This window comes from Leptosomus discolor, chromosome 4, assembly GCF_034619465.1.
Source record: "Leptosomus discolor isolate bLepDis1 chromosome 4, bLepDis1.hap2, whole genome shotgun sequence".
NCBI classification, from domain to species: Eukaryota; Metazoa; Chordata; class Aves; order Leptosomiformes; family Leptosomidae; genus Leptosomus; species Leptosomus discolor.
Window position 1 is genome coordinate 54,154,526 of NC_141394.1, and position 27,171 is coordinate 54,181,696.

Below are 27,171 nucleotides of genomic sequence, written 5' to 3' on the forward strand. Positions count from 1 at the left end.
GTTTTTTGCTTGATCTCACAGATCTTTCACTGCAGGAAATATTTTAATAACCTGTCTTTTATGATAAGGTCAGAATTTTGTATTAATTTACAGCGAAAAAAATGTGTAAAATTTTGTATTCATTTACAAGGGAAACATAGGCTAACTTGAATATTTGGGGATTTTAATGCAGATTTGAATGCAAAAGGTATCACATGTTTTCAGTCCATGCAGAACTTGAAAAATGTTTTAGGTGGCAACTTTAATGAACTTGTACCAAATTTTTCAAGTTGTGGTGTTCTTTACTAGATTTAATACTTAGAAAGTGTGACAGTAGAGTGGGTCGGCTTAATCCAGCTGAGCAGCTCCTTGTGAGCAGAACTACTGGAACGCTGAAATCAGAAACAGGTTACTCTTATGGACCTTTTATAGATTTTTTTTTTTTTGTAATTTTTTGTTTTAAGAGACACGGTAGTGAATTTCAGATTAAATACCTTCTTTTAAGGATTGTATAGTTGTGTGGTATGCTGCACACTTGGTTTGGATAACTGTGTTGAATGCATTCAGAAATGTTTTGGACACTGAGCTGCTTTCCTAAAAATAACAGAAGCGTGCAGGCTGCTGTGCAGACATTCAGAATGAGTATTAGTGGATTTTCTCTGAGTGATGTGTACAGTCTTTGGTGGCAAATGGGGTGAGAATATTACCTAGCAGTGTGTCTGTGGATCTCCACTCCAAGTCTAGTAAATACAGTAATGCTTTCAATTATACATATTCCCACATGTAGAAAGCATTAAGGAACACTCTTCTATGCTAATGTCTCTTTTTTTCCCCTTGAGCTTTCTGCTCCAAATGCAAGGCATCTTTCATAATGGCTTCTTTAAGCTAAATATAGAACAACATTGAAAATTCCCCCAAACAAAGCCAAAAAACTCATCTAAACCAGGAATGTATGAAGAAGTACCCTTAGGGATAAAGTGGACATTTGGACAAAATGAGACAGGTTATTTCTGTACTTGGTGTTTTCTGGAAGGTGGTTTGAGTATTTTAAGTGGTAAATACAGCATCAGAGTCTCTGTGAAAGAGAACTTAATACTTAATAACTGTTAGTATCGTCGTGGCTAGTAGTTAAAACCATGTGAGACTGCAAGTGGTTTAAATTATGGTACTGTTAGACTGTTTGTAAAGCTGGTCTGTAGACTTTCTGAATGATAAGTGTTATCTTTCAAACACAGATGAACACTGTCTGTGCACTTCATGAAAAGTAAGAGCTATCGAACTCTGTCAGATAGAAATTTGAAAACACTGTGCATTTTGTTAGCGCTTAAAGTGGTTGCGATACTAAATACAGTGTCTTCTACAAGTGCAGATTTTGGCATGTGTTGGTTAATATATAGGTTTCTTGTTGTTTGGTTTTCTTATCAGTCCGTACAGTTAGAAGTCTTTAAAATCTGCCTTGGAGCAGCTGGCAGCTGACGTTGCTGGTGTTGGCACCACCCAGGTTTGCTGTGACATCACTTAGGAGAAGTCTACCTCTGTGCTCAAGGAAGTTGATGTGGGAGCCACGCTCTGTAACGTGTAGCTAAACTGCTGAATTTAGTAAATGCTGAGAACACAGGGGGCAAGTAAAAATGGAATTCTTAAAAAAAATTGTTCCCGCTGTTGTTTCTGGAGATGTGGTTCCGGATGTTGGGAGTACTGCCCATGAAAGCGCCCCAAGGCTACTGAAGATGAGACGTGTCAGACTGTTTTCATTAGGACAGACAATAGATGAAGACGAGGAGACACATGTTTTACATCCTGATTACAGTACGTATCCCTGTCATCAACCTGGTAAAAACTGATTACTAAGCTTTTTCTTCAGATTGTGACTATTTTGCTAAATTGACAAATTTGGTTATAAAAGGCCTTTTAATCAGAGTCGCTATGATAATGATGTCTTTAGTTTTAGAACTATTTTATCATTGACACACTATCACGTGTTAGTGACCTGTTTGAAAGCAATTTTACAGGATTTCTAATGTGCTTCTTGTCTTTGCATGCCTGTGTGACTTTTTTTCCCTTTTTGGGATAAGTATTCCTATTTAAGTTTTAAAATTGCCATGTAGCTATGATTAGGCACTAAGAGTTGTCTAGACAGCCGTGTGCTGCACAGCGCTCTGACTGCAGTGCAGGGTTCAGGTTTTGTGTCATCTTTTTCTCCTTGTTTTTCAAATCCCCTAGGTTTTTGAAGACTTTCCTTTTAAGAGTTTTTTTTTAATTTAAAAAATGTTTATCCTTTCCTTTTTTAGTGTTTTGAAGATTGCAGGTTTTAAAAATAAACGTAATACGTAAATTAAAGAAGTCAAAGAAAAATATGGACACTGCATAGAGAATTTTTAACTTAAGAACATGGGAAAGCTTGCTTGTACGAAGATTTTTTTTTTTTTTTACTACCCGTTAGTGTTTATTAGTGCATTGTGCTAATAAAAAGAAGTAGAATGAATTAATGTTCCTTTTTCAGACAGTTCAGTTGGGTGGCAATGGAAAATCCAGTTCTACTCTTCCTCCTCCTCCTTCAGCTAAAGTAGTAAGGTCTTGAGCCTTTATGGTCTTGGGTCCCGATGGCTATCAGATGCCATTTTTACCCTTTGGCTATGTGGTGGCTATTTCAGCAATTAGTGGGGCCTTGAAATTTTTTGCCTTATGTATCCAACTGCAAAGATGGGAGATGGTCACATCCATCTTGTTGGGTGGTGAACTTAGACCCTTAACTATGGACTTGTGGTGGTGGGAGAAAGGGGTTTCCTTGGACAGACTTTTCTTAGCCTTTCTGATTGTAATATAAACCACTTTTTTTCAGTGTGTCAGGCTGAGTAACATTGGCAGCTGGGGAAAGCAGGAACAGTTCTGTTTTGTTAAACAAATTGTTCCTGTGTATAACAAATTAAAACAAGTTAATGTAATAGTATGGACTATTGAAGACTTCTTACAGCATGAGGTCTGTTAAGACTTACTGCTTATTTGCGTGAAAACTCTGATCGAAAGCTCGTGGTGTCTGAAGGGGTGATGCTCTTTTAGCCAGGTTCATGTCCTCATTTAGCTTTGAATGCTGTAGACCCCTGAAGTTTATGGTTGTATGTGACTGTGGTGTGCACAGCTTAAAAGATCTCCATAGGCATAGCTCATCAATTCTGCTTTTATGCTGTATTACGGCTTCTTTATAGCTCTCATGTGTAAATAATATTTTATTTCAAAGCTTGTAATTTCAGGATAAATCGATTTATCTTTGTGCCAGGTTATAAGAAAAAGCTATAGGCTGATGTTTATAGACAAAACAGATGCCTCCATCTAACCCTGTTCAATGTTTTGTCGATAGTTTGAGCAAATGAGGATAATAAACATAGAATGTACCAGACCTACCTACTGTTGAAGATGAATTCTCTTTTCTTGCTCATTAAATATTTGCCAAATAGTCATTATTAGGAGTGATTTTGTGGAAATCAGTAGTGTCTGACTGAGATCACTTCATAGCGTGATGTCATCATTTGCAAAGTGCAGACTTAGATAGTCTGGGCTGTGATCATGCTTTTACAATAGCAGATAGTAGCTGAATCCTCTTTAAATTATCTGCTTATTTCTATTTTTGTATCTTGGTAATGGAATGAACTGCTCTGCTGGAATAGAGCAAAAGAGCTACTGTGTTTACCAGTTGGGTATGCTGCAGAAGGCAGGTGCCGACAAAACAGGTAATAAAACAATAGAATGATTTGAAAAGAAACTGTAAACATTTACTTGCTTGATGTCAGCAGATGTGGTGTTAATGTTCCACCAAATTTAATAGAATGAAGCTGTTGAAGAGCTCCATAGGTTTTTAAGGTTAAGGTGGATTGTACTGTGGATGTGTTTGAATTTGAAAGTGAGTGTTTGGGTTTTTTTTCCACTTTCTATTCCTTATTCCTGCTGCTCAGCAACACTTTTGTATTAATGAGAATTTAGGTGAAATACTGAGTCTGACAACTGTTTTAAAGTATAAGAGTATTTTAGAAGGTCTTCAACCAACCAACCAAAAACCCTATTCCTGGCATCCAAAGCATAAAAGTATTATTTTGATAATACCGCTTAGTTGGGTTTGCATATATCTGACCTAAATATTTTGTGTGGAATTCAAGTGATTAGATTCTTTTTTTGGGGGGGGCGATTAAAACATTCATCAGGTTTGCCTTTCAAAATGTTAACTCAATTAGTATATACTTTTTGTAGCCAAAACCAAGATGTTAGACATACACGCTCTATGACACATTTTAAAATACGTAGCTTCCATCAGAATGGTTTCAAGTGTATTTTAGAAATCTTTCATAGCTGTCTTTTAGATTTATAAGATTACTAGAACTGTAGAAAAAAAACACATCTCGATGAAGTGTTTGCCTGTGATTGTATGCATCACAACACTTAATATGTGTTAGTAAAAGAACAGACAGTTCTTTTAAATTTGCTGTAACATTTAAGAGATGGCATGTTCTTAGTTTTAAAAATTTCTGTCTCAAAAAAGCTAGTCTAAATCAAATATGGAATGATTAGCTTGATCCTGAGGAAGTATTTTCATGTACCAAAAGCCACATACAAATGTGTACATGTACAGACACATCTGTAAACTGTTTCATACTTTCCCTTTTGCTGTTTGTAGTGTTAAGAGGGGAGAACGCCATGGCTGCTTTGTGCAAACTGGCAAATGGCAGCGGTACCTGTGGTGTGTGAACTGCGCCCTTCTGTTGCAGCTCTGTGCTTTGGTTGTCTTGTAAGGCGGGGTAGCAAACACTGTGGAACAGTCTTAATGGCCAACCGTGTAAGTCAAATCTGTAATAACTGTACAAGAGATGTTAAATTTGTCAGTGATGTGGTATTCTCTTTCCTCAGTGTCTACATTATTTCTGCGTATGAAAAGTGTCTCCTTCTGCAAACATTAAACCTGCTTCCTTTCAAGCGCCTCTGCTGGGGGAGCAGAAATAAGTCGACAGAAGTGTGTTCTTTAGTGGTACAGGAATGAGTTACAGAGCTGTAATTGCCTCAGGGGGCTGACAGCAGGGGCTGGATACACATAAACTGCCTATGAGCACTGCATCCCAGTAACATCAGCAACTCTGCAGGGCATATTCAGCTCCAGGTTGCATCTCTGATCAGCCTTGTACAGCAGAGGATGATCGGGAGGCCCAGTGTCTGCCTGGAATAAAAGTCAGTTTCTGTACCCGAGTTCTGAGTTTCTCTGAGTTCTTCTGAGTTAGAGAAGACTGGAGGGGTTAGTGGGCAACAAAGTACCATGGCTTCCCCCCCAGTCTCTGTTTGCTTCTCACTTAGATTCAGAGACTGCTCCATAAGACTGTTTGGATACAGAATCCTATTTACATAAAAATCTCTAACCCTGTCTCCTGTTTTCTTATCACAGCAGATAGCATTGTTTTGCTTGAGTAATGCCCCAGGAAATTGTTCTGTATATATTTTCCATAAGAAGTAATAAAGAACTTCTCTTAAGGGCTTCTGGAACCTGCTTTCGAAGCATTTTGCAACAGAAGGTAGGGAAAGGGGATTTTGGTTAGAATTTTGAGTGCGGTGTTACAAGCGGATCAGGCTGATCTCACAGTTTGCTGCCAGCGAAAGGGGCAATCTCGCTCCCAGCTGTGCAGCCTTTCCCCATCTTCTGTCGGGCGCTGGTGTGGCCTTTCCCTGAGCTGGTTCATTTCACAAACCCAGCAGAAAACGTTCTGATATTTTTGGAGCAGTATTTTCCAGAAGAATTGGCGAGGGCAGTCAACTCACTGAGAGGGCCTTTTTGGTCAGTAGTGGGGGCAGCATTAGATGTCTTGCCATCACCAAAAGTAGCAATAACCTTCTGGATACCCTCTGTTTTAAATATTGATTTGTGGAAAACAAACTCTTTAATATTTTAGATAAATGGAAACACAAGCATCTCTCCAGAGTTTTATTTTAAGTGCAGTGATGATATGTTTTATTATTACTGCTTATAAGCAGATACAGTCACCATTGGGTAAATGTTTAAGTAAGGCATTTGCTTAAGATGGAGTCAATAATGAACTGAAATAATGTCCAGGAAGTCTTTTTAAAAGTAAGCCCATGTGCAAAGGGAGTACATCTGTGACTTGTTCATTTTACCATTAATATAGAAAATCAACCATAGTTATATTTAATTGTTCCAAAAAAAAAAAAAAAAAGGTATGACTTCGCTCTAGAAGATATCTTAAATGTTATTTTTGGCCCTGTTTTGTTGAGATCTGATTTTTTTTAATTGTATCATGTACTTGGCTGCATGCCTAATATGCTTTTACTGTAGTTGTCTCAGGGTTTCATCTGAAGAATAAGCATGTGGGAATTTACAATGGATATACTTTTTTCGTACAGTCTGTCTTTTGTTTGTTTTTGCCAAATCTTACCTTTACTTCATCCCAAAGAGTGACAAAGTAATTGTAACTTAGTGCTTCTTTTAAGGTGAGTGCCAGTACAACTCAAAGGTAGATCTAGAAGGGCCTTTTCTTCATACATAACAGCTACTGATATGGATTTCATGAGGAGGTTATTTGTTTTCCTCTGAGATATGGTGAACAGAGCTTAGAATTTTTAATGCTATCGTTCACTGAATAATTACCTCTGCATCGTATTTGTAGGGTTTTTTTTAAATGCATCTTCTGGACTTTAAGCACTTAAAAGGTTTTCTGAGGTTTAAACATGTTTTATAATGTTTCATATGACAGCTGAACGAATGTAATGACTCAGTGCTTTGAAAAGGAGATTGTACCCCTCCAGCTGTATAGTTGTCTTCTGTATTCATTTGTGGTGGTCCTAGTGCATGCCTGTCCTTGGTGAGACTGTTCAACTTGCTAAACCAAGAGGAAACCCCCCTTCCCTCCCAATACCAGTGGATAGGCAGCAAACTGGAAGACTGTGAGAAAGAACCAACAGCAAATTTGGGAAGTGAACGTTAGTAATCCTGGTGTTTGGGCTTTTTTCTGTTGTTTTTGTCTTTCTGTCCTTCAGAGTGTAAGCTGAAAAGTCAGAAGTACTGTTAACTCCGGTTTATTAAGGGTAAAAAAATTAGAGGTGAAATTGGACAATATCTAGCTGCAAATACTCTTTAAAACATGATCTCTAGGCTAATTCTTTGAGGTAATGCAGTTAAAACTGTAATAAAGTGGTAAATGAAGCAAGTATCTCTTTACCTTTCTAATCCACAATTACTTGAAGATAGTTGGGAAAGGGACAAAATAAAGCTTTTGACGTGAAGGAGAGGGTGAGAGAGATGGTAATATGGGGAGAATGAGAGAAAACTTAACAGAGCCAGAAAAACAAGCAAGTCTTCAGAAGATTCTGTAGTAGTCGATTATTAAGGGGAACTGTGAAGTGCTGAAGTCAACAAGATGTGGAGAAACTCGTTGCGAAAATAATTATATATGCTACTTCAAAACCATTCTCTCTGTGATATACTGGTAATACAAGGACATAAAAGCATTATTTTAAATTCTTTGTGTCCAAATAGTCCACGGGTCTTGAAAGCAATATTTTGAAAGGGTGAGAAGGGTTTAGTGTGTCGTTCCTTTTTCTTTCCCACTGTAAATCTCTTGCATTTAGAACGGATTTTAAAACATACCTGTGACGTTGCTATCTATCTGTTTTCTATAACAGATCTGCAATCCAAGGTAGAGTCTGTAAGAGGCTGGACAGCGAATAAAATCAAAATCTCAGCTTATTTTTAAGGAGCTATTTCCCTTTCAGTAAAAAAACGTTATTCTTTAAAACACATTAAAATCGATCACTGGACTGAAAAAATCCAAAATAACACCCCCCTAATGATCAAGAAAGTATTTGTAAGGTCAATATGGTATTTATCAGCAGGATTAAATCAGCAGTTGCATATGAAGATGCCATTCTAGTGACATCAGCAATTCAGATTTAAGTTACAGAAAGATTATAATCTGAATGTTTTGTTAAACAGTTCTTCAGTTTTCAGTTGAAAAGGAAAAAAGTCCATGTTTCAAATGCAGAAGTTTTAGTTTATAGGTGATTTAACTACTATTAATCTCCTCTAGGATGTTTTCTGTTTGTAATGAAAATGTGAATTGTAAATGGAAGAGGCAACTGTGACACGACATTTTTCAGTAATTCATGATACTTTTGGTGGCTGTTAGCCATCTCTGTTGGCTGCGCTTGTTAGCTGTTTTATGTCTTGGTTTGTAGACTTCCATGTTTCTAGTTTGTTTTGGTTTAAGCTCTTCAATAACAGTGGTTCTTACCCTGTGAGCGCTAACTTTGTGTGTTCCTTCTAAGAAGTATTATGTGAATCTGAACTGAGGGAAAATAATTTCAACTATCTCATCTTAATCAAGGGCTACTTTGGAAAGCCTTTCCATTTCCAGTAAATGGCATTCTTTGTGTCTGTAACTTAGCACTGAATAGCCTTTAGTTACCCTTCAAGTAAGGAAATGTCACGAGTGCCTTCTTCAGTTGGGAATATGTTTCCTCAATTAGTAAGTGCTATTGAAGAATACCTGTGATTTGGGAAGTAGTGTTTGTGGCCTCGACTGTTTTGCTTGACATGTATCTTCTCGCTCTTTCTGCCAAGTTCTAAAAGGTCCCTACAAACAGAAACCCTCCCAGATAGGAGGGTTTTAATGTTCATATTTATAAATAAAGGAAAGATTTTATTATGAGAAATCCAAATGCACTACTGATTTGAAGAGATAGGTGAAACTTTCAGAAAGCCTCGTCACTTTATCAATAGCTTTATCTTCTAAAGGGATTAAGTTTCTGTCTGGAGCAGTTTTTCATGAGATGCTCTGGATGTTCAGAACTTGGTGTGCACTCACTTTATAAGCTGTGTGATACCCTATATATACTACATAAATAATAATAATTCTTTAGCTCATTAATACCAGTGAGGTCTGTAGTGACAAGCATCTGTGTTGAACCGTGATTGCTTGGGAGACTTGAATTGCTCATTGATAAGACCAGTATGGCAATATGAGCTTTAGATACTTCAGCATCAGGATGCTGTTGCACAGTTGTATTGGACATTGACCCAAAACTGTGTGGTGTGTCTTGATGTCTTTTAAGATGCACTGGGATGAGCCGTGTCTCAGTTATTTCTTTGAGAAGAAGACAGGCTGAAGGAAGAATGTTTCCAGTTTTGAAATATTTTCTAACTTGAAAGCAGGAAAACCAGGAAGTAAACCACATGAAAGCGACTCATAACTTGTTTAAAAATACCGTATTTCTCCAGTATGTTGTTTTCTGTTTGCTAGAATGCATTTTGAAGTGTTTTTTCTTTGGTTGGGGTTTCACTTCTTGGAAAGAACAGTGTAGAACTGAGTAGTTTAATTTGCCCAGAAGCTGATGAAATGATACCATATAGATTTGTAGGTAGATCGTATGTTCATGTTAATTACTGAGAGAAAGGAGCAGTACGCTAGTGCTCTATCAAGAAATAACATGACTGATAAATAGAGAGCAGCCAGTTCAGTAAACAGGAAAAGCCAAAGCATATTCTCCATTTTACCTGAACATATTTCTACCACCTGATTTTAGGTCTTCATTTTTCTTTAGCTGGTAGGGATTGCAGTGGAGTGATACTCATATGAATTCCGTTAATTCTGACTTGCAAATCAGTGTGTATGTATTATCTTTTTTAATCTTTAAAGCATTTCTGTTTTGTACTTCTACTTCAGCTTCCTACAAGAATATCTGTTGTTTCACAGAGATGGGAAAGCTGTAAAATTCAGCATTAAAAGAACTTAATTTTTAAATCCTGGTAACTAAAGCATTAAAAAATGCACTGTAAACATTTGCTGGCTTTGGAGTGAAGAAATACACCAGTTTAGTTCAACTATGAAGAATGTTATGGTAATGTAACTATTTTATTTATTTATTTATAGTATTGGGCGATGGAGCTCCTTACGCTCCTGCCCTGTGTAACTGAAACATCGGGAGTGGCAATTTCAGGAGTTGAAATCTTGAGAGAATATTGCCTGTCCATGCCTGGCCCCTGCTTGCTTTCCTTTTCCTGCCTGTAACTACAGCTTTCAAAGTCCATATACTGTATGTGCAGAGCTTGTAAAACTGCTGCCTACACAGCGATTTAAGCTATGGTGGAGTAAGTTGGTAGGCTTGTGCTTGTGATGAGGTTTAGCAGAGACACCTGAAGTAGTTCCCCCTTGTAACTGTGCAGTCCCCCATCTCACTGCCTGCTGTTAGCGCTCTGTGGCCGAGGTGGCTGAAGCAGACATACACCTGCATGATGCGGGGCTGTAGAGTGCTTTAATGTATAAACAGAGCCGGGCTGCAGGCTGCCAACGGCTGTGGCTCAGGAGCAAATGTTCAGCTTTGCTTATGGTGGAGGGAGGAAGCGGAAATTGATCTCCTGGCACAGGGCAAGGCAAATAGGCGAGTACCTTCAGCTGCTGTGCGGGTCTACCGGGAGTCTGCATCCGAGAACATTTTGTACCCAAATGCTGTTGCATTAGTGAAGCTTAACAGACTTGGGACTTCTGTGGTGAGTTTACCCCTATAGTTAATTCACTTTAACTTTTCTTTTTTAAGTTTTCTTGGATGAGTCCTAAACTGTTGGGGATTTTTTCCCAGTGCTTTCTATAAGGATAGAGTAGCTGATCCTCATATAATGCAGATATGATGTTTCCCATAAAAGTGGCACAGACATCCAGCAGCTTGGGAGGAGCAACAAAAATAGAAACATAACTGGTTTGTAGCAGTTGTCTTAAGGCCTTGTAGGGTAACAGAGTTAAGCCTTTCCCTACTCTATCCATTTAAACGCCCAGCAACTAAGCAGGGATTTTCAATGTAGCTCCGTAAGTGTTTTCAGGTTCCATTTAAAAGGTTGGTAAAAACTGGAGTGCTGGTTCCCCAAAACAAGTACATTGGTACATTAATGCTGAAGCACAGTAAAGGAGGTGGACACGGTACAGAATAGGGCAGATTAGATCTTGAGGCAGTTATTTCAGGTTATCTGACACAGACAGAACCCTACTAATTGGGCTTTATACCTTTAAGGTTTATTTGCAATTGTGGAAGGTGGAAATTGAGCATCTGAGAGGAAGGAAATTGCTGAGTTCTCTAGAATTTTAACTACAGGGATGCCTGTGAAAATCAAGAAACTCAGATTTCTCAAGCTCATGATATATGGTAACAGCTATAGGTTTGTGTATCACTTTACCTGTCTCATTTCCTCTTGGAGAGAGGTTGGTTAAATATCATCTCAGAACTGCCTGCTGGGTGGTTTGAAATATTTCACCTTTTTATTACAGTGAGTCGTTTCCCTGTAATCTTATGGTGGTTGCTGCTCTGAAAAGCTGGATTTTCAGGAAGGGCCAGGTTGAAGTCTGTTTAGTCTGAATCCTTATGAAGTTGGTAAGGTCTTTGTTAAACCACCTTGAAAGCTGTTTGATTTTTCAGGGTTTAATTATTCTTGCTTTAAAGTTGTGGGGGATTTTTTTTTTTTTAAAGGTAGGGTTACTATTCAATCAAGATAATGTGAACTTAGTGAAAAGTTAAATATTAACTGTATCCTCTTTGATCTTACTCAGAGACTATGTTCTGCAAGAAAGCTGTGCATCTTCAGTGTCCTTCCAGAACTAGCTGGGAAACTCAGAGTTATAATTTATTTTAAATTGGAAATATTATTTGTAGTCTTTTGCCTGAATGCATTTTCTGTCAGTCTGTATCGTCCTGAAGATGAATGTAGTAGGACTGAAAACCTCAAAGAAACTTTTGGAAGCAACAGTGACTGTGGGTTTTTTTACATAACATAAAAGGATGCTTTTAGCTGTGGTTTTTAAATGGAATATTTATGCTGGAATGATTAATACAAATTATTTTGTAGAGAGATAGGTAGACAAATCATATTCTGTTATCTCAGCCATCCCAGTATAAAATAGCAAGAATTGCATTGGGGAGTTGGGGGAGGGATGTAGTACGATATGAATCGTACTAGAGCAAATCATACAATATGAATCCTAGAGAAATAAAACTACTGTAGAACCAGGGAATAACACTTCAATTGAAGAAAAAAAAAAAAAAGGACGTGAGGCTAAAAATCTGTAATGTTCCTGTGAAACAGAAATGAATGGCATATTAAAACGTTATTTCTTTGTCATTTAAAAGCTAACCTTAAAAAGTTAAATATCGCTCTTGTAAGTTACTCAGCAATATTTTCAGTCATGAAAATCCCCCTACGTTTTCAGTCTGTAGAGGTGATGCTGAAATGTGTGTGAACCATATTACTTTTTTTGGTGTTGCGTATTGGTCTTTGCCACAGGCCAGAGCTCTGGCATTTATAGAAAGAACAGTTGTTATGTGCTGCACTTATTTTATGTACATTGTTCAGAATAGTTGCCGGCGATGTTTCTGGGCAGCTCCAAGAAGATGGCATGATGTTACTTTAAGAAGAGCTGTACAAACAAGCTTTGCATACACATTTGTAGTAAACGTTTTGATCCTAGTGAGTATAGTGATCCTTTTAGCAATGCTTTTATTAAATTCCAAATTCTACAAGTAAAGAAAAGGAAACTTCTGTCATCTGTACTATCTACAGCACGATAGTGACTGACTCTTAACATTGCTTGGATCCTATAGCTACTTAAGGCACCCAGGGCAAATCTTCCCTATTCTGTGACTGGGCTTACAATATGTGTACTGGATATTACATCTACAGGGTATGTATTCTTGAAGTGCTGAATTGACTTTGCATGTATAGGTCAAGCATGCTATGGATAAACAGTACCATGAATGGACGGTCTAATACTTCCCAGAGCAGCTGGGCTTACTGCATGTGCATCTCTTAGTGTATAGGTCTGTTTGCAGCCTGAAGTCTGCAGACTTGCATCGCTGAAGTGGCTTGAACAATTTGCTTCTTTACATCCACTTTACTAAAAGGTTTTCATATCTGAAGCAAAAAGCGTGGCGTGCACTGGACACTTGCATTAATCATTTTGGCAGAGTGCAAACAGCTTGCGTTTGCAGATGGAGCACTTCTGCTTTACTACACCTATAGTCCTATTCTTGTCATGTTCTTTTAAGAGCTTACTGACACCACTGTGCTCATTCACACATAACCTCACCTTGACTCTTGAGATATCAAAAACATAGACTTTATAGTAGTCTGGTCCCTTTAATAATGAAATATGTAACCGTTCCAGAATCAAAAGGTATGCAAATATTTGGATCAGTATATAAACAACGTATTTATTGGAATTCTGTAATGTCCAGCCTACCAATATAAGTATGCACAAATCCTCAGTTTTAGAGTTTATTTTTGAATTGTTTTTCTTACATAAACCAGCTCCAGATCAAAGCTATTGGCTTGTAGTTAAATGCAAGTGCTTTCTTCTTCATCTTCTCTCTAGGTAGTAAAATAATCATCTTATGGAAGACTTCCCATGTAAGTACTCCAAAGTGATAGATTTTTTTAGGCTCTTTCACAGTGGACTTGCTTGTTGCTCTCGATTTTAAACACAGTGTACTTTCCAGAAGTCTGTTTCATTTTGCTCTCTGAAAAGGAGGAACTGGAAAAGAATCCATGCTGTAAATGACATTTTCTTGCACAGTTTTAGAAATACACGATGATGATATCTTGTAACTCTACACAATGAGTTTTACTGGGTTCTTCTCAGTGAATTAGCCTTGTCTGTGCTTGGCAAGGTCCAGAGGATTATAATCCATGAGTTTTTTTTTCCTGCTTCTGCTATTCTTGTTTCGATTAAAAATAAAACAAAAGGTTACATTTTGAACTTCATGGTTTATCCTGAAATCTTCTGTTTATTCTGGTATCCAGTAGGTTATTTCATTAAGTTAATTCAAAGGCAAAACAAACCCCCAAAAGTCTAAAATCCCAGTAGTTATCTATACATCTTGGATTATAGATGCGGGTAGATTGGGTTGTGAGGAAGAAGGAATGTTAGGCTTGCGCACAGCTATATAATAAGATAATGCTTATGACACTGATACTTATGTGATAATGCTAAGATACTGATAGATCCATTACCCCTCTTGTTGAATGTGCTTGTACAGGTGTGTGTTTTCTCGGGGGGGGGGGGGGGGGGGCAGTGGGCAGTAAAAGTATTTGGTGTATGCTGTTCTTAAATCTTGTAAATTAATGATGTCCATTGGATCAAACTGATGTCTGTGAATATATGTATGAAAACATACATATTATGTATATTCATGTAGTAATAAAAGAGGATTTTTCTTTTCAAAATATTTTTGTTTGTAATATTAAATATTCCTAGTCTTCAGTACTTCTGCTGAAATCATGAGAAGGAAGAGCTTATACTCTTGGTACATACAGTTCTCAAAATATTCTTAACATCCTAGAAGTTCTTAATGGGCTAATGTTTTCTATTGAGCAAACTACATTTGAAATTAATTGCTAGTATCCTTGAAGAAGCCCTGTCAACAGTGAATTGTAGTTGATATTATGAATAAATAATAGTGCAACAAAATCTCATGTGCCATGGCGGAAAGCCATGTAACTTGCTTGGCCAAACACATCAATATAATAAATAAATGCAGTTTTTAAAAAAAGATTTCCTAACAGTCATTAACTTTTGAAACATTGCTTTACAGAAATACTGGCAGCTCTTCTGTTTGTTGAAAGTCATCTTAACAGCAGTCCAGAAGGTGGAACACTGAGATTAGTATTTCTGTGGGGTTGTTTTCAGTGTATCTCCTGGGGTTTCTGGGATGATTGTTTTTTAATAAGTTTCTGGTGCTAATAACTTAAATAATAAAAGCTGTAGGGGGAAAAAGGGCAACTACAAAGAACCCAAAGTGTATTTAAAAAAGTCATTATTTTTGAGGTGCTGGGAGAGTTGGCTCATGATTTTGGAATGCACGCTGTTAACAAGGATTCCTTTGAAGAACTCTCTGTAGCCCAGTGTTAAAGGCAGTCAGAGACAACCATAATTAATACAGTCTTTCAAATTAGTGGTGAAATTCATCAGCCGGTTCCAAAATCTGACCTTTATATCCTACTCATAATAAAATACAACCTCTGTTACATCTTATTTAGAAAAAGGAAAAAGGAATGCTTGAAGTATAACTTTGAATGTGTTCATAAAAGAAGTGATGAAAAAGGAGTATGAGGTAATTGGAGGTACTACATAGGCAGTATTACCTGAAACAAGCTTATGAAAGAAAGTTGGCTACAATGTCCTGAAGAGTTACTCTGTGTGGATGCATGTTCTGTACCCTATCTGGGAAGAAACACAAAGGACTATCCAGATACAGGTAGCAATTTAGTATCTTATTATAGAAATAAAGTTTTTGCATGGGGAAATCTGGATTATTTTTAATCTATGAAAATTGACTGATCACACTAGTCTCTTTTTTAATATTCATCTTCTGAGTGGATGTCAGCCAGCACTGTCTTGATGGTTGAAAGGGCTAGTGCAGTGAGACGTTTCTGTTGCTTGTTCCCCAGTGCCCTTCTGCTGGTGTGCGAGACCTGTTGTGTAGAACTGCTTAGCTGAACATCAGCTGGTCTCTGGTACCTCCCTGTTACTGATAATTATTTTACCTTCTTTTTTTTTTTTTGTGGGGTGTAGGGGTTGTGTGTAGATTTAAAACAAACGAACAATAAACTCAGAAACCAAAACCACGAAACCCAAACCTTTGATATGCATCATTCTTAAATCTTTTCAACAGCTTCAGGTATTTGTAGATTATCTGAGGACACAGGTATGATTTCCTCCTCGTGGCTGGTTTACTCCTAGTACAGGGTGGGGGGCAGTTCTGAAACTATGCAGGATTTTTAAAACTTAACTTAAAGCAGATTTAGTTAATCAGTGTACCTTGGACCCATATGATTAATTTTTTAGTTCATCTGTATGGTATGGGTCAAATTGTAGTTTAAATAGACCTAATTAAACTACTGTTAGCAGGCAGTGTCCGGTTACCTCAATTTTCTGTTTGACCCAAGGGTACTGTTACGTGTATAATTTGGTGGCAGTTATGGAACCGATCGTTATTTTCTCCATATTATTTCTTCCTGTCAGTACACAGAAATATTTCTGAAATTTTCGACAGCTTTTAGGTTTGTCCATTAAAATCTTGAGATTTTTTTTGATCTGTGTAAAGATAACACCTCAAGCTGACACCTTTTGATTGTACCTGGTAGTGTGGGCAGAGTGAAGGAGGTCTGTCTTAAACTGCTTCACCCTGTCCTTAAGTGGGCAAAGGCTGTTGATGAGGGATCTTGCTTTACCCTAAAAGAAAGGTGGTAAATCCTGAGCCCTGTCTAAAGGCGGTGTTAGATTGCAGCCCTTGGCATCCAGAAACTTCACACCCAAGATACTTTCCGTGCTGGCCTTTGAGATAATACTGAACCAAGTAAACCATCAGAAATTGTGAAGTCCTTTAAAAGATAGTAAGAACAAAAACCCCAAACTGCTCATAGCTGTAGGTGTCAAAGCTAATTTAGCTAACAGCTGTAGGTGTCTTGCAGGTCTCCACCCTGCGAATACTGCTTACGGCCTTCCTGCCCTCCACTGCGCACCTGAATTTCATGTTTGGGGTTTTTTTTCCCCCCTTTCATTTTGCCTATCTTTTAGAGTAGAAGGCTTGCCGTGCTCTTGGCGCCGGGCAGTTTATTTAATTCACTGCAATTTTAACAGATCGGTTGGAAGTTTATTTAAAACTCAGCGAAGTGCGAATAGCCGTTTATCGCCCTTTTTTGGCTTGGATTGTCGGTCGTTGTGCTCGGCGGCGGCGGCGTGGGGGGGGGGGTGTGTGTGTGTGTGTCGCTCTGCCTGTCGCTGCCATCCGGTAGCGTCCCTCGGGAGGAGCTGGGGTTCACGCAGCCAAGCCCGGTTCCTCTCGCTGAGGCTGCCCGCCCCCCTGCTTCGGGCCGGGGGGCCGGACAGAGCGCGGCGGACGCCCGAAGCAGGGGGGCGGGCAAGGCCGCGGCGCCCGGAAGGCGGGAAGGAGCTGCGGGGCCCGACGGGACCCTGCGGCCATCGGCGGCGGCGGGGGGGCGGGGCCTACCGGGCGAGGAGGGGTCCCCGTGAGGAGCCGCCGCCAGCCCCGCCTCCAGCGCGCGCGCCCTCCCTCCCGGACCCTGCGTCACCGGGGGGCCGCGCGGGAGCCGGGGCACGCGCTTCCCTCCTCCCAGTGGTGGTGCTGGTGGCACTGGTGGCGCTGCCCTGCCCGCCGGCACCATGCTCAGCCTGCAGGATTCCCTCTTCTTCGAAATTAACATAAAGTCTCTGCTGAAATCCTGGAGCAGCAGCAGCAGTAAGTATGTCACTGGCGCCGAGAGCCACAGCATTATACCATTTAGGGTTTGGTTTTGGTGTGTTTTTTTTTTTTTTTAAAATTAATTTTATTTTGCACGCTGCTGCGTAAAATTGCGTTTTAAAACCAGTTTTTAGCAGTCCTGTGTGCTGATGCCGCTTGGCGTAGCCGGCGTGAGAGGAGAGCAAAGTGTGCTGCCTGCTTTCTAGCTGTCAAGTCAGATTTTATGTGTGTGTATGTAAATCTTCTTGGGCTGCCGTGGTTTCGGTCTGATAAAGTTCTTTGCACCCTTTGCTGCCCAGGACAGGTTACAAGTAGATGCTCATCCTTGCGGAGTTGCCAGGTGCTGATACTGGGGCTTAGTTCTGCCAACCTCCAGATGGTCCTCTGAAGCAAAACCATCGTCCTCGGACCGAGTGTTTTACAGGGGGTGGGTTTTATGTGCCTCAAACCCGTTATTAGACCTGCAAAAAGTGTCTGCTTTGCTCTTCTAAATGGCTCGAATCTAGAGTTTCTTGGAGGATTTCGTGGCCGAGCTGAACCAGGGAAGGCGAGGATGCTGGTCATGGTAAAGACAACCAGCCTGTCCTCAGCTCACCCCTTCACTCCCACTTCAATGCAGGGGTTCGGGCCCAGGACCTGCCTTGCACTGTGGAGCAGGCTCTGCTCCTGTAAGCATAGCAGCTTGGTGACAGGGGATGGTAAAGATGACGTAATGGTACGTCAGCTAGGTATTGCGTGTGTCTCAAGTTTCTTGTATTTGTAAAAATTAAAATAAGTCAAAACCAGGAGGTACCTGGTATCAGCTTTCAGGTATCTTTTATTAATTGCTGTTTGAGGTGTGCTGGGATGATGCACAGTCTCCACTCGCCAAACACTTCATGAAAATACCTCTGTTGGGATTTTTACCCCAATACAGCATTGCTTGTCTCACCTGTCTGTCTTCTTTAAAGCAATGAGTAGCAAGTTATTTATTGTACAGTGCATTAATCAGTGCTGGGAGAGCATGCAGATGTTTAGCTTGTCCTAATAGCTTATTCAGATGCGAGATTTGCTTTTTGCACTACCTGCTGTAATTCACATTTTGGGCTAATAACTTCTAGACTTGGGACTTTTAAATTAGAACAATGAATATTTCAAAGCAGGCATCCTTGTAGGCTTTGCTTTTCACTTTGTTCAGTTTGTGTCTTGCAGATTAACTGTAGCTGTTCCAAATTGTACCTTGTAATAGTACATGGTAGTTGTTAAAGTTCTTGCTGAGATACAGATAACTAGAAGGGTTTTTCTAATATTTTATAGTAGAAGTTGAGGTGTCTCATGAAAATTATTGAAAAGCCTTAAAAGTTTATTTTATTGATGTATAGTTTCCAAACCAAAGTAAACCGTAGGATACATTCAGTTACGATAAATTCACTCTGCGACTAAATAAATAATTGATGTATAGATGAGGAGATGAATTGCAGAATCTAGTCTAGACAATTGACAGCTGTAATAAGAGAGTAATAATAATAAAAAAGGGTATCTGAGAAGAGTTTCTATATATATGATGCTACGGTTTCTCCTTTATGTCCTCTGTTATGTAAGCACAAGGGAGGAAGATCTTCCGGACTCTTTCGTCAGGAAGTCGTACTTGACTCATCTACCAACAAACTGATTTTCTGTGCACACTGAGTAGATAGCTTGGGTTTATTTCACTTTTTTTTTTCACAATTGTCAGTCTGTTTGTGAAAATTGCCGTGATTATGGCATAGCTGCGTGTCTTCTCTGTAAGTGTGTGAGAGTCGCATTCTGATGCCTTTCCCCTGTGCAGAGCGGCCAGGAGCAGACCTCTCTGTGCAGCCTGTGCCGGGTTGACGTGCTGTGATTCACCAGATAGCTCAGTGAGTTGAGCTGAAGCGGGCAAGGCAGTTGCTTTTTTCCTAAAACATTTTCCAATCAAGTGATGCAGTATGTGCAGAACAAGGAACTACGCAATATTTGTGTTGAGTATGTGTTTGGAAATGCAGTGAGCGTTCATATGCTAAGAAATTACTTGAGAAAGGTTTTTCCTGTGTTTTTATAAGATTTTATATGCAAATACTACTTTTTATGGTTTATATGATAGCTTCAGAATTTTGTGTACTATAGAACATCAGAAGAGGAGTGGGTATGCTTGCATGCATTTACACATACATAAAAATAAGCATCTGTAGAGAGTGTTCAAGTATGTAACAGAAAGGCAGCAAAGCTCCATGGGTCTGGTTAAGGGCTTGCTTAGCTGGCATAATGTTGTTGCAGTGCTGGCTAAGGTTTTATTGTAGTTGATCTTTTTTCTTTCAGTAACAACAATGAAGTGACATTCGTATGGCCTAGTTTCGGAATGCTGTCTGTGTGCCAACAATTTTAGGCATTACTTCTTTTAAATGGAGTCAGGAATGTTCTTTTAATCCAACAGTGAAGTGAGGATGTTCCCGCTTAAGAATTATGTGCTTACTGAAGTTGTGGATGTAATGGAGGCTTTATACTGGCCTGTCCTCGGATTGTTTGGCTCCATAGTATTTAAGGTATCTTAGTTGTGATAATATAATGTAATTACATGTTGTTAAAGTTAGGTGTTCTGTTGTTTAGTCCATTGCAGTTTGAATACGTGATCTGTTTAGCCATTCTTCTGAGGTTTCTGATACCATAGCCAAAATACTCATTTTGATTGTTATTTATGTTGTTTGGTATAAGAAAGCTCTCACATTTTGTCCACAAAAACTTTAATTTAGGATTAAGGAGATCTGGATGCCACAAGCATTGCTTTTGCTAACACAATATACGGGTTCAAAACCCAAATGTGGTGCTGCTTACAACGAAAAGCATTACGTAATGAATACCTTTCTGCAAGATATATGTTTTAATGAAAACTCTGCATGTATTTCTGGGGCTTACAGTCTAGATGGGAACAACTGCTTTCCAGTAAACATGAGTATGACCCATTACTGCTTTCTTAAAAGCTCTTCTGTGTTTCTAATATTTACTGTGTTAACAATCTTGTCTGGTTCAGAAATAAATAATTACTTCTGGATAATAAAAAGAGAACAAAAAATGTATCTGTTATCTTTCTAATAATGAATATGCAGCTTTCTGTTGCTGTGCTGCAGTGGTGGTGTGTCTGTCTGGTAAACAGAAGGGTACACCTGTCCTGTGGATGCTTCTCTGTCCCTGAACTCGTCCCTACCTCCTTCTGGTAAATTGGTGTTGAAGGTGGTTCATGAGATTTTCATATCGCATTGCTCAGCTTGATTCGGAAGTCATGCATGTATTTCAAGAACTCCCACCGGTTAGGAGAACAGGGCTGCTCCTAACATGGCGCCTGCCAAAGCTACATCAAGGTTGTTGCCCTTGGCCTCTTTTTGGTAAGGGTTTGTGACAGTGACTTTCAAAGTTACTTAGACTTGTGAGCCTGGGAACAAAGTCATGGCAGGAAAGTGACCTGTATCTGCCTGTATGGCAGTCGTTTTTGAATAACTGTTACAAAATCAGAAATAAATGGAGCAACATTAAAAGGAAGTAAATTATTAGAGATATGGCTGCCAGGTGCTGACAACCATATGAAAACTGGTGAGCTACCTGGCAGATAGCTCAGAATCATTCTTTCTGTGAATGAAAAAAGCATTCGGAGTTGAAAAATCACTTACCTTCCCACAGGATTAGTCTGACTGAAGATTACTTCCTCCTTTACCAACCAAAAATGAACTCTTGGCTCTCAAGAGAGGTTCTGCTCTGATAATAGAGTATTTAATAAAGTAGATGTAATAGGTTCATTTTTATCCTGTGGCTTTTCATTTGATGACAGCAATGAAACTGTAATTTAAATAAGAAAGGTGAGGTCACCTTACAATGCCATGATAGGAACGTGAATGAAAAAGGACTGTATGTAGAATTGTGGAGCAAATGTTTCATTGCCAGCCTTGTTCTTTGGGGAGAGATGGAGTGAGGTCGAGCGTCTGTGGAGGTGTGTGGGGGCCTTTAGCAAAAGGACAGATTTGCTCCTTCTGTTGCAGTTTGCTAGTGGTTTATACTTTTTAAAAACAATAAAAGCACAATTTGTTGATATTCTAGGAGTCATTGTTGTATGATAAATTTCAACTTGTTTTCCCAGCAGCTGGGAAACTGCAAAGCAAAAATAAACCTGGGGAAAAAATTGGTCTGAGATGTTATGCGATTGCTTCTCCTCCAAACTGACCTTTGGGGTAGCAGTTATCAGTGGCAGTACAGTGCTCTAGAGAACTTTAAGGCATCTTCTAATGGCAGTTTTATATTCCAGTGGCAAAATCAGCGTTACTTCACAACCAAGAGAAATCTTATTTTCATGAGATACTATTTTTGGTGCCTTTTTAAAAACTAAGAGTAATTAAATGAGTACAGTATTAAGTAGGGTATTAACTTTGCTTCTCCAGCATTAAACATCCCAAATAATAATGTGTTCTGTCTCTTTGTAGGAAACTTTTTCTTAATTGTAACCTTGACTTCAAAAAATTATGATAATTATTAGTCATCTTGTATACTGAAACTCCATAGACTGTCTCCAGAGAATGTACCAATTTTTCCTTATGATTATATCTTCCAAAATTGTTTTGACATACTGAAAAGTGAAATCTTTAAATGAAAGATGAAGCAAAATCTGTGTTAGGTTTTGAAAAAGCTACTGAATTCCACTCTTTTTTTTTTTTTTTTTGGCGTATTTAAGTCTACTTTGTGACAGTAAATGTACTTACAGATCCCTGTACTGCTGGAGCAGCAAGTTTGTTTGCTGCAGAAGGGATGTCGTGCTTACGATGGCTTCTCCACAGCCTGTCAGATGATGTCATGGGAAAAGCAAGTTTTTGTCAGTAGTTAATCACCCTGTGATTAATGTGAATGTGTCAGTTTATTTTTTTAAAGGTATTATGGAGTGTAACCTCCATATTTGGCCTTATTTATGAACTCGGGTGGTCTTTAATGATGGCCACTTGTGCAGTACCTCTTGGGGCACGTAAGATCACAAGTCGTTGCGTTTCCTGATATACGGTATGTTGGCATAAATTCGATTAAATGAAATGCCAGTAACATTCTGTGTAGTAAAATCTGCTATGTAAAGAGGAGATAGCTATTTTATTTTTCTTTTCTTTCAGGGTAGGGTTGAAGTAATAAGGTCTATAAATGGATGTACGCTGGAAGAAGACAACTAGGCTATAAGTAGATCATCCAAACTAGTCAAACCAAGGTATCACCCTGAAGCTGAAGAATACCCAGTATACAAAAGTGAAAGTTCCGAAGCTGTCAAACTTTTTCAGTCCCACTCCATTAGATGTGGGTCAAGTGAGCAGGATGAAGACGAGAGAGGCTTTGTAAGATGACTGAGCTCATCACCTTTGCCAAAAGTGTTGGCTTTGCCCCCAGCAATGCAGCCTTGTCACCTTTTCACCTGCCAACTGCGGTACTTGTCTCATCCCTTCAGTGGGCTGTTTTGGGTCATTACATCATCAGGAATTTTCTTGGGAAGGTGGAGTTTTGGGTGTTTTTTTTTTGGTTAAATTATCCAACTGAATCATCCCTGGTTAAAACAAGGGTCAGGACCACATGCCTAGCAGTGAGAGGCTGGCTGCCTCTTTCAGTGGGCGTGTATGAGTGTCTCAGCTCAGCTGCATCACTGAGCCTGGCTCTCACGTGTATAGAGGCCTTCGTTCTATTGGTTCATTTTTCTTCTGCATGACTGAAGCTGTGTGATTATTTTTTGTGTATTCTGGGGTTGGTCTAGCTTTCACTGTTGCTAAACATTCATACTTACATATATACTTTTTCCCTGCCTTACCTGTTTGATGCCTGTAGTCTATCTTATAAACGCTTTTCGTGTAGATTTGGCATAAGGTCGTGGATGCTCATTAGGGAAGTGTATGTAACCAGATTTTTACCAGTCATAAGTAGATAAGCATATATGATGTTTTGGACCTTACTTTGGACTTCTCTGCACATCAGTGTGGAAATCTTGAACTGTGGGGTTTTGGGTTTTGTTTTGTTTTTTAAGATTGTCATGTGTGAGGTTCTTTATATTAGTTTTAAAATAAGATGCCTTTGTTCTATTAAGTACCTTATGTGTTGGGATATACATTATTTATCTTTATCAGGCATGGTGGTGCTAGAATGAGCTTTCCTTTGGGGCATTCTTTCTGTTAAAGCACTATACTTTTTGCTAAACCGATAACTAGATTTTGTAGTGATTCAAATTGCAGAAGAGAATGCTATTGAAAGGAGAAAGTGCCCCAAATACAAACCATGCTGTCAGCTACTGTTGCTAGAATAAACTGCATGCTCTGCATGGACTTCAGGAAAGCTCCAGATAAACCAGTTGCAACAACCCATATCAAATACCCCATTTCTGCTGACTTTTTTTTTTTTTTTTTTTTAAAAAAAACTCTATCTCTGCTGCTTTTGTATTTGAAGGGGAAGGTTCAGACACTAGAGATTTAATAACCTTTAAGCAATCACTGACTAAACAGTATTTATTTATTTAGAAAGGTGACTGCCTGCTATAGAATACTCTGTGGAGCAAATCTGTTGTTTGCTATAATGTATCCTGTTTGCACGTAGTTACAAGTTTTTCCCTGTATAGAAAGAAATATTCTTCCTCATTCCTCTACAAAGAGTGATGATACTAGTCAAAGGGAACTTTTAAATTCTGTTAGCTACAGAGCAAAATAAAGGATGAATTTAAACTTAAAGAGGAAAAGGCCATTCTAAATCAAAAGGAGCGCTCAGAACCTAAAAGACACTGGGCCATGCTACTCTAAATATGAATTAAGAGTTTGAACTCTTGGTGTTGCCAGTTGCCTGTGCGAATGTCACAAGCAAAGGTTTACGTCAGTAGGTCTGGTAGTAACTAATTTCTGGGAGAAATTTCAGGGGAGTTTACTGACATATAATTTGTGTAACAGACTGCCAAGATGCAATAACAGAAGAAAAAATATTGTGGCATGGAATTGCTTTGTTTTAATTACTTTTAATATTAGAATATTAATTATTGAAAAATTAAGGTATAGAAAGAAATAATCTTTTTATCTTTGGCTTTGCATTGATATGAACTCTCATTAGACAAATCCAGGAATTTTTATGGACCGATCAAGAAGTTTTTAAAATACAGTGATGGTCAAAAAGCTAGAGGTGGAAAATACAGTTACAGAATTACACGTTTTATGACTTTAATTATTTTAATCAGATTTCAGACTCAATGCCCTGGATAGGTATAGTTAGAGAACATGAAAAACAGTATGCGTAGGACAGATTTGACTCAATTCAGAATAAATAATGCTAATAAATATATAATGCTTTTAGAGTAGTAGAAAACAACATGCATATAAATATTTTTCCTCACTCTTTACCTTTTCTCATTCTTCTCTTAAGAATCAAGAAATTTGAAAATCCCAAGGGGAGAAAGAGTACTTTTCTTCAGATTTACATAGCCTGAGAAATAGAATGCTAAGAGTTTTAAAAACAGCCATTTCAAGCTTCTAAAATAAAAAAAATCATTTAAAACATTAATATTTATAGGTTTCTTGCTCAAAAATTAGTTCAGGTTATAGAAGGAATTAATTTCTCAGAGATCTTAGGAAAGCTCAGCATGGGAAGTACAAATGACTCCTCAGGTTCTGCACATCAGACACAGCTGGCGTGTCATTTGGGGATATTTTCAACTATACTTTTGAAGCTTCCTCTGTAGACAATTGCTGCAGACCAGAATGCTGGTCTAGAAAGATGTATGAATGCCTTAAACCCTTGCAAGTCAATGAAAACTAATTGATGGTTATTGGAAAGAATTGTTATATTCACAGTGCTATCAAAGCGGCATAAGTAGCCTTAGGAATTGTTGGTTTTCTTCCTTTTCCTTCTTGTGTTCCTTATCGCTGTTTGCTTCCTTTTTTCACACTGCTGAACTAGGACTTAAGAGCTCCAGGTTAGGAACTGTGATGTTTGCGAGGGTGCTGGTGCACCAGGGTCACTGGTCAGTAACAACTCAGCGGCTCAAATGCAGCTGATGTTAGACTTGGAAAACGAAGTGTCTGACATCTCAGTGGGAACCTGCCTCCTTTTTCTCTCTAGCATCTTGTTTGTGCCAGCTGTCAGCAGGACATACCAGTTGGGCCAAGTATCACCAGATTTTTACTGTTCTCTCAGCTACAAATGAGGTCTTGTCCTGGAAAAAAGAGAGGCTGGCAGCTGGCACTTCATTTTTATGACAGCAAAGCAAAGAAAGAAGGAAGCTAACCCAGATGTACTGAGGTTTGGCTGAGAAGTTCAAAGGTTTTTTAATAGCTCTTCAAGACGCTGTGGCCAGAAACCCATGATAGACTGATCAGGGGATATTAAGGTAGAGTTGTGCATTGTTCTGCTTGTAGGGGTATTCTTATCTTTGAACCTCTGTTTCTTCAGAAATGAACAGAATAGGAAAAGAGAAAGGAGGAATCTGAAATATAGAAATTCCCTAGCAGAAGTGCATGGATGAGAAAGATTTTTGAAGTTGTCTTCTGTCTCTTTTTTTTTTTTTCCTTAAATAATAATTTAAAAAACCCTGAAAGGGTACTTCAAGCTATAATTATTCCTCCATAGGAAAGAAAGTGAAAGTGTATCACCAATTCTGAAATAATTATGTTAAGTAAAAGAATATGAGCAAAACCAGGTTTCACAAATATGGTTAAAGGTGACCAAAAGGAAAGAGACTCCACTGTTAAAAGTTTTCCTAGCATCTGTCGTTGTAGTACTGTTCAAAGGATTGTTTGAATAATTTTTACTTACTGATTTATTTTTAATTTATAGTTTTTGCCTGTCTTTTATGGCTGCATTATCCCTGAAGAGGATACTATAACTGGAAAACTAGAGTGCTCATCTTGGAGACAGTGAAGGAAACCAGAACATAGCTTGTTTAATCGACTAGGGGAGAGTATGGCCAGACAGGGCCTGGGAGGCCCTAGGGAGAGTGCAAACATTGGTTCTGTATTTTTGGAAGCAAGCCTGTAGGATTTCACTCTCCAAAATGTGGTGAAGGATGTGAATTATGCCGCCATTGAGCATGAAAACTTTTAGAAACATACTGAGCTGAAGTTCAGCCTCGCTAAAATTGAATCTCGCTGTGCCAAACTGGTGTCTTCCTAGAGATGGAAGTTTTCAGAATAAAAAAATAGTATGCACTGCTTATTCTGAAGACCTGAAGTGAGGAAGTACTGATTCCTTGGTTAATTTTAGTTTAGATACTGGTTTATTAAATATATTCTTGCACTTATTTAGTACTTTCTAAAGCTCTTCTGTACTTCCTTACTTCTGCTGAGACCATTTACATTCAAGGTGCCAAGAAGAAACGGTGTCGAGTCCTTGATAATGATTTGATTTCATTTTGTATTTGCAGTTTTAAGACTAAAGTTACAACGACTGACTGCCAAAAAGTGATTGTGAATATTGAATAGCTTTAGCAAATAGCTATTTGGGGACTGGGAGAAGTGGCGGAGACCCATGAAGGTGCGGAAGAGCAGCTGTGCTGCTTTGACAGGATTTTCTCTGCAGGGTTGTAATTCTCAGGAGCCTCGGTCCCCGATTCCTGCTGACTGGGGGTACTGCCCAGGAGCTGTAGGCTAGGCCTGAGTTAGCCTTCTGAGTTGATGACACTGTAATGTGTGTGTGCTTTGCTTGTGTCTTGCCTGAAAGTCTTGTGAGAGGGGGACAGGGTATTTCTAAGGTTTGAATGTATTGATCTGTCTTGTTAACTTGAAGATGTTTGCTTGTGTGCGGTCTGCGTTGTAACTCCATTGAGGTGGCAGAGCCTTCTGAAGGGTCGCAAGTTTTCATCAGCATCTACGATTAGGGGAAAAACTGATAGAGTTCTCTTGAGTTTCCTCTGTTTTCCTGTCCTGTGCT

At 38.8% G+C, this 27,171-nt stretch overlaps 1 protein-coding gene across 3 annotated transcripts in view; it reads left to right on the forward strand.

Moving 5' to 3' along the window:
- The first annotated feature begins 1,483 nt into the window (after window positions 1–1,483).
- Window positions 1,484–27,171, forward strand: part of FRYL (FRY like transcription coactivator) — a 147,910-nt gene continuing 122,222 nt past the window's right edge. For all 3 annotated transcript variants that reach the window (XM_086463977.1, XM_086463979.1, XM_086463980.1), the window contains exon 1: window positions 1,484–1,788. In XM_086463977.1, the coding sequence (XP_086320103.1) occupies window positions 1,611–1,788 (178 nt within the window). In that variant the 5' untranslated portion in view covers window positions 1,484–1,610. The remainder of the gene's footprint in view (window positions 1,789–27,171) is intronic.